The sequence below is a fragment of the Rhagoletis zephyria genome, unplaced genomic scaffold, assembly GCF_001687245.7.
Source record: "Rhagoletis zephyria isolate East Lansing unplaced genomic scaffold, Rhagoletis_zephyria_1.1 Rzeph_scaffold_00098, whole genome shotgun sequence".
Classification (NCBI taxonomy): domain Eukaryota; kingdom Metazoa; phylum Arthropoda; class Insecta; order Diptera; family Tephritidae; genus Rhagoletis; species Rhagoletis zephyria.
Window position 1 is genome coordinate 125,452 of NW_016157182.1, and position 8,222 is coordinate 133,673.

The following is an 8,222-nucleotide window of genomic DNA, read 5'->3' on the forward strand; positions in this document are numbered from 1 at the left end:
ATTCTCCGCTCACTTTACTTGTAGCTTGCTGACTTGTAACTGTCTCAACTCCGCTGTGTCGTGGCTCTTATATACCTGCGCTCACACTTATGGCAACTCTAGAACGTTCTGAAGTTTATCGCTCATTCTCTTTCTCTCGCTGTTCGCAGTGTTCATCCAACTTGACGTTTCTCTTTGTGGAACATTCTACGTCATTCCTCGAACATTCTGCCTATTTCTCGTTGTTCGCTTTGTGTTGCCGCAGTATTCGCCACAATATTGTGGGACATTCTACTTTGCATTCCCTGAAATGAAGCAAAGAAGCGAAGCAAATAAAATATTGTAGGACATTCTACTTTGCATTCCGGGAAATTAAGCAAAGAAGCGAATTAAAAAATAAATATTATAGGACATTCTACTTTGCATTCCCCGGAATGAAACAAAGAAGCGAAATGAATAAAATATTGTAGGAAATTCGAAGGAATTATAACGCTATGCCTTCTAGAACACGTTACCACTAAAAACGATTACCGATTTTTTGCTGGGAATCATGACTGTAAATATATATATTTTTAATGTTTTGCTCAAAGTGGTCTTAGAGGGGTAAACACTAAATTCGGCACACCTACACCACCTCCTCTTTGTTTTGAAAACAATGGGACCTAAAAAGTGTACCACAAAAATCATGTATGCGTATTAATATATAAGATGTCATGTTGCTTTTTTAGCTGATATTCGGCTCATCTACACCACCTCCTCTTTCTTTTGAAATCAATGGGGATTGAGTACCTCAAAAGTGTACCACAAAAATCATGTTTGCGTATTAATATATAAGAGGTCATGTTGCTTCTTTAGCTGATATTCGGGCTGAACTTGTACCAATCATGACCGGAAATAGTTTTCTTAATATTTTGCTCAAAGCATCTCTTAGAGGGTTAAAAACTAAATTCGGCTCATCTACACCACCTCCTCTTTCTTTTGAAATCAATGGGGATTAAGTACATGAAAAATGCACCACAAAAATCATGTTTGCGTGTTAATATATAAGATGTCATGTTGCTTCTTTAGCTGATATTCGGGTTGAACTTGTACCAATCATGACTGTAAATATATATTTTTTTAATGTTTTGCTCAAATTGGCTCTTAGAGGGTTAAAAACTAAATTCGGCTCATCTACAGCACCTCCTCTTTCTTTTGATATGAGTTTCATTGAAATCAATGGGATTAATTACCTCAAAAAAGTACCACAAAAAATCATGTTTGCGTATTAATATATAAGATGTCATATCAATTCTCTAGCTGATATTCGGGCTGAACTTGTTCCAATGAGGACTGTAAATATATATATTTTTTTTTAAATTTGGCTCAAAGTAGCTCTTAGAGGGTTAAAAACTAAATTCAGCACATCTGTACCAACACATCTTTCATTTGATATGAACTTCATTTAAATCAATTACCTCAAAAGTGTACCACAAAAATCATGTTTGCGTATCTATATATACAAGATAAGATGTCATGTCGATTCTCTCACTGATAGTCGGGCTGAACTTGATCCAATCAGGACTGTAAATAGTTTTGTTTTAATATTTTGCTCAAAGTGGCTCTTAGAGGGTTAAAACTAAATTCGGTGTATTTATCCTTATGTAGCGAACGTATATTCTGAGTTTGAAGCACATCGGACTATAAATGCGATTTTTTAGTATAGCTCGACCCCTGCGCCACCTATCCTCCTCCGAAACACCTTTCAAACAAAGCAATCATTCGAATCGGTTAAGAAACATACGAGAAAATTGTTCCCAATTATTCATGCTTGCCTATTTATACAGGGTGTCCCAGAAGCAACGTGCCAAACTTTAGGGGAAGGTAGGTGGGAGGGGGGGGAGGGGGGGCGGTGGGGGTANGGACTATAAATGCGATTTTTTAGTATAGCTCGACCCCTGCGCCACCTATCCTCCTCCGAAACACCTTTCAAACAAAGCAATCATTCGAATCGGTTAAGAAACATACGAGAAAATTGTTCCCAATTATTCATGCTTGCCTATTTATACAGGGTGTCCCAGAAGCAACGTGCCAAACTTTAGGGGAAGGTAGGTGGGAGGGGGGGGAGGGGGGGCGGTGGGGGTAGAGCTCACTGATAAACAAAAAATTTTCAGGTAAAAGTGTCATCGTTTTTGAAATATTAACATTTTTTCGAATTTAAAAAAAATCGTGCCTTTTGATGTGTATGAAGGTTCATTTATACTGGCATGTATACACAGCAGCAAGCTCATGCTACCACCAGCGATGTCGTATGCATAAAATTTCTACTGGGGTATCTTGTAACTTAGAAACGTTTACTCTGTGTGCACTTGTTACCTTTTCTCTTTGTTTTGATTCTTAGCACTTTTATGTGTACACTTATGTATTTACGCGTTCAACTTGTTATTGTTGTTTTTTTTTTTGTTTTCTGTCTTTATTTGAAAGTTTTTTTCTCGCTTGCTGATAAATTGCATTCCCAGCCAGCCAAAGGCGGAGCGCTCCGAATATGGAGTGAAAAGGAACTCCCTCAGCAACTCCTCGAAATAGCGTTTTCGGAGCCATCATTAAAATGCAAGCAAATTTGGACAGCTGCTGTTATTGTACAGCGCCACTTGCGGCCGGGTAAAATACTAAAATTTAGGCTAAGTTATTTTTAGAGAAAGGGAGGACAGAACCGCAATTTTTGGGGATAGCCAAAGATTCGGATAAAATGTTAGCTTTCGCATTTTAGCATATTTTAGCGATAGCGAAAGTTAGAATCCGGCTGCTGGTCGACACAGTTGGCTTTGATTTCTAAAACAACTTCATCAGTAAACGGGATAATAATTCCATAATTTTCGTCTTTGTTTGATAAATAATTGCAAAAATCCGCGTTTTTTCTTCTAAGAGTTTCATGAAACTTTCGCAAATATCAACAGCACCAAATTTGTTTTTCAACATGGGTGACAACCGAAGAAAGCCTTTCTTTCTTTTAACATCCAATAAGCCAAACTACAACCCTCTCGTCTTTTCTAATAGCATGATTGCCCAGAAAAAACTGTTTTTCTTGAAAACTGCTAAAAACGGCGGCTTAAGTAAAATAAGATCAACTCACTACATCCCAATTTTTCTATTTCCATTTCCATTTTGTTTGCCGAAAGTTAACAGCTTACATTAAATCATAAATGGAAACAAATCAGAAAATTTTTGAGGTTTTGCAAATAAGTCAGTTTGTTTTGCAAAAAAAATATAAAAAGTCAATTTTTGTTTTTAATTAGGACATAGGTTCTCACCAATATTTTTGTTTTCCATTAAAAATTTTCCTTTAATAACGTTTTGAAAGTGTAACTTTGTTTGATTGCTGTCTAATGGTGATTTTTATTTTACAAAAACAAATTGAAGTTTCTGTTATTTTGGAGTATTCTCTATAGAATGGCATCAAAAAATAATGTAAAACTGCGTTTACGAAATTGGACTTTCGCACAGCCAAATGAATCATTTGACCTAATGTGCAGTGCTCAAAATTGGCTCAAAGTGAACATGCGTACGCAATTAAAATGTTTTTTATCGAAAAAATCACACATACACACATCAAAATTCCCTATAAAAAAAAATGTTTTTTAAATTTCCCAGCCGGCAAGAAAACGTACATTTTACGAACATTATGTTTCACGAGGGATTCTCGATCGGCGAAAAGTTAGAAAAAGGCTCGTAAACGATAAAACAAAAAAAGTAAAAGAACGAGACTTGTAGTAATTTGTCAGCAAAAGAAAAAATTTTCATTCTGTTGGAAATTTTTCTTGAACCAAAATATTTTATAATATATAATATTCGCATACGAATGCTTTTTCGATCCGTTTACGACTGTTCGTAAGCGATCGACAATTTCAAGCGAAAAAGTACACGAAAACGAACCGTAGATGGCTATCATAAACGACTTTTTAGCCGGTTTTTCTTCGAGAAAATATCCAGTTACGAGCTCGTTTGCAATGATTTTGCTGGCTGGGTTATATATTCTCGAAAAATTTTCCACATATAAACAAACAAAACAAAATTAGTTTTTAAAAATATGGGGATCGATTTTTTAAAGCGGGAAATCAGTACTTTAGACTTTTTCATGCAAAAAAATCAGTACTTCTCAGTACATTTTTATTCAAAGCGAAATTATGAATGTAAGTAACAGATAATACTTTAAGACGCCAGTGTTCTTATTTTTAACAATAATTTGGTATATAATTAAAATATAGTTCATAAAAAATAAAAATTTTATTCATTTTAACATGAGTGTAAACATCACTGTACACAGGAGCCAATAAATTATTTTATATTTATGACATATTTGAATAGCAATAATTAGATCATTTCTATTTTCAGTGTTTAAATAGTAAAAAAATTCTATACATTTACAGCCCGATTCTGTGAACTTGATAAATTGAAAATCTTTATAATTTGTCAATTTATTATTATTTATCAAGAATTGGTATTCTAGCACGGAAATCAAAAGCTCTTTTCTTGATAAATTATCAAGATTGAAAATGCTATTGGCAAATTGAAATTTCATGTGAAATGTATAAATTTTGTATATTAATAAATTTGTTTCTAACAATTAAATACTCCATGTGCCGGCATTTGAACCTGCGACACACGGAATTATAGTCAACATTTCTCCCTACTCGGCTACGGCAGTCAAAAGATTTTTTGCTTTTAAATTCATATTTTTCATATGTGACAATGAAATCAGTTCCACTCATGTGGAAATCGTAGAGCTTTTTGTTTTATAAATATTGACACAGAATGCGAAGGAAGCTTTTACTTGATAAAAATCTTGATAAAATTTCTTTACAAAAAATTTATCAAGAAAAGACAGAATTGGGCGGTTAATTTTAAAGTTACTTTTACCGCCCAATTCTGTGTTTTCTTGATAAATTTTTTGTAAAGAAATTTTATCAAGATTTTTATCAAGTAAAAGCTTCCTTCGCATTCTGTGTCAATATTTATAAAACAAAAAGCTCTACGATTTCCACATGAGTGGAACTGATTTCATTGTCACATATGAAAAATATGAATTTAAAAGCAAAAAATCTTTTGACTGCCGTAGCCGAGTAGGTAGAAATGTTGACTATAATTCCGTGTGTCGCAGGTTCAAATGCCGGCACATGGAGTATTTAATTGTTAGAAACAAATTTATTAATATACAAAATTTATACATTTCACATGAAATTTCAATTTGCCAATAGCATTTTCAATCTTGATAATTTATCAAGAAAAGAGCTTTTGATTTCCGTGCTAGAATACCAATTCTTGATAAATAATAAAAAATTTACAAATTATAAAGATTTTCAATTTATCAAGCTCACAGAATCGGGCTGTTAATTTGAAGTTCAGTTTCAAAAATTTTAATTAGAAGACGGTTTCTCTCTTTGCGCAAGGAGGCAAACCTTATACTTAACACATTGACTGCCACGTCGGCCATATATGTGTGACACTGTACTATGCGGTTTACGCCACGTCGGACACATATGTCCGACACGACTATTATTCTCTCTCGCCATGTCACACAGCAACGATTGAGGATAAATATGATTTTATTGCAATAATAAAATATATGGCTTCCCATGAAATTTCTGTTATAGTGGCTTCGGCGCAGCTCAAAAAACAATTGGAAAAAATTGGTTTTGAAAAAAAAATTAAATTCATTTTATTGCAGTAACAAAAAATTTTTTACATATTATTTTTACAAAGTAGTTATACAAATGAACCCATTAAACTTGTTTGTGGTGATTCCCAAAACATTCTAAACACATGAATGGCTCTTGGGGACAATCCGGGCAATACGTGTATACTCTTTTAGCCTTCTTTCTGGCGATCTCCCTTCCTTCCATTTGTTTTATTCTGGAATAACATAAAGTACATGTTCGACGTAATTTTGTATTACTTGCACTTAGTTTTATTTTTAAAATATGAATATTGCCTGATTTTGGCTTCATATGTTTTTCTGGCTTCTGCAAATTTAGAAGTGATGAAGTAATTTGTTCTCTAAACCATCGTATTTGTGCATTATTTTTTTTCGTAGCTTTCTTGTACACTACAAAAGCATTTACTACTGATAGTCCAAGCAGATATTCTATACCCAGTTTGCGGTACCACTTCACGCCCTTCCTCAAAGTAGTAGCATAAGAACAGTTCTGGTCTGATAAATCAATCCCTGCTTTTCCTTTGTTGTAAGCAAGTATGGCTATTGGCTTTTTCTTATTCTTCTTCGCCAAGCGACGTTTCGAGCCAGAGGTGTTACTGGTTGATGGTTGGTCAAGGTCAGAAGCTAATGCTTGTTCGCCATTATCTTGAGCTTCTTCTACCATTCTTGGACTGTGTTTTGTTGACAGAATCCGTACATCACGAGCATCGCGCCATTTCAGTACCACAATTCCATTTTTCTCTTCTCTATGAATTACCTGACCTTTTTCCAATTTGGCATCAAACACTTCTTTGGGCATATATTTTTTGTTTGCTCTTAGTGTTCTACCTTGATTTAGTAAGTCCTGCGAAGGTCTTCGCAAACTGATCGTCCCAGGCCAAGATTTCTTGCGTAAACCTCTGACTTTCCTGAGTAAATCTTACTTGCCCATGTATATCCTTCTGTAGAACATAGCTTGAATAATTTTATGCCATACTTATGGGCTTTGTTTGGAATATACTGTCGAAATACTAAGCGACCCCTCCAAGGCACAAGAGTCTCATCAATTACAAAATCCTCATCTGGGTATAAAGTTTCTTGGTATTTTTTTTGCAACATATCTATAAGTGGTTGAACTTTTCCAGTCCTATCCCCTTTTGGAATGGTTTCATTGTTGGCGAAGTGTATATTTGCTAGTATATAACTCAAAACGTTCCGCGGCATTACCTTGGGCGCTACATTATTCTTATAAATTTCACTTGTAGACCAGTATGATGGAATACTACCACATCGAACAAGACCCATCCATAATACAAGTCCCAAGAACTTTTTCATTTCATCGCTATTAGTTGGAGTCCATTTTTTTATTCGACTTTCGCGTTTCAATTCTTTTGCAATCAGTTGTTGCTCAGCGTATCTATTTGTTTCTAATACGATGAGGTTGATTATTTCATCGTCAATAAACAAACGAAAACCATCAAATGGGGTGACACTTTGTGGGACACTACTTGTAGGCCTGATTTTCCCGAAAAAATAAATGTTTTATGACGACCTTCTATTCAGACCAGACAGCATTTATAATTTGGGGTTCACTTGCGACCCGATTTTCTTGTTCTTCATCGCTTTCTTCCCTATTCTCTTCTAGTGCTAGGCTTTCAAGAACTTCTTCCATATTATTTATGACTTCCTCATCTTCTTCACTTTCCGAAGAGTATGCAGTAGGATTATACATAGGATCCTTTACAGAGTCATCAGAGCTATAATCTTCATCTTCTTCACTTTCTGGAATTGCGAGTATTTTTTCTAACTCAGTATCTGATAAAAATTTTCTTTTCGACATTCCGTAACACAAATATTATCAACCAATATAACGCGATCAAGTCTTCTTGTTTACTGAGCATGTAATAAGCTTTGACTTGTTTCTGTTTGCAAAAATAACGGATTCAAACATCAAAATACATTGTCGTCATATAACGTTGTTTGGTGTTTGTTTGCAAAAACAACATACTCCCAATTGTTTTGTTTTTGCAAAACGAAGTAGAGCTTGTATGACGACGATGTATTTTGATGTTTAGCCAATGTTTTTGTCTTGCATATATGTCCGCCATGGCCCTGAGTTAAAAAAACTCGGTAGGCGCCACGTCGAACATATGTGTGTGACATACTAATTAGTTAAAAACTGCCTGTTTCTAAGCAGAAAATATTACCAGCACTACCCTAAATTCCAATTTTGACGTCTCTGATGAGATTTAAAAAAAAAAATGCTGTGGCCCCAGAACATCTTATTTGCTGAAAGTGCCTTGGCAGTCAATGTGTTAAAATCCTCTCAGTTGCTTCGTCTGAGTGTGGTATTGAAAAAAAACCAAATTACATATTTTTTCAAACTATAGAAAAGTACCAATTTTTAAGGACTTTCTCTATATTTCATCATGGAAGGTCTAAGAATTTGTTAAAAAGAGTACCCAACTCTATGTCTTGTATGCAAAACTCTTTCACAATATCAGTAAATTGAGAAAAAAGCATTGTAAAACTGAATTTATATGAGGCGATTTTTTAGACGATTAAACATTGC

The 8,222-nt window shown here is 34.6% G+C and overlaps 1 protein-coding gene across 1 annotated transcript; it reads right to left on the minus strand.

The window, feature by feature from the left end:
• Positions 1-5,454: 5,454 nt before the first annotated feature.
• LOC108376380 (uncharacterized) lies at positions 5,455-6,427 on the minus strand. Its single transcript, XM_017632586.1, has one exon. It carries the CDS (start codon positions 6,333-6,335, stop codon positions 5,739-5,741), a length of 597 nt encoding a protein of 198 aa, XP_017488075.1. The 5' UTR covers positions 6,336-6,427; the 3' UTR covers positions 5,455-5,738.
• Positions 6,428-8,222: the final 1,795 nt, after the last annotated feature.

Coding starts and splice junctions, on each gene's coding strand:
- LOC108376380 (XM_017632586.1), bottom strand. CDS start 6,335: ATGGTAGAAGAAGCTCAAGATAATGGCGAACAAGCATTAGCTTCTGAC.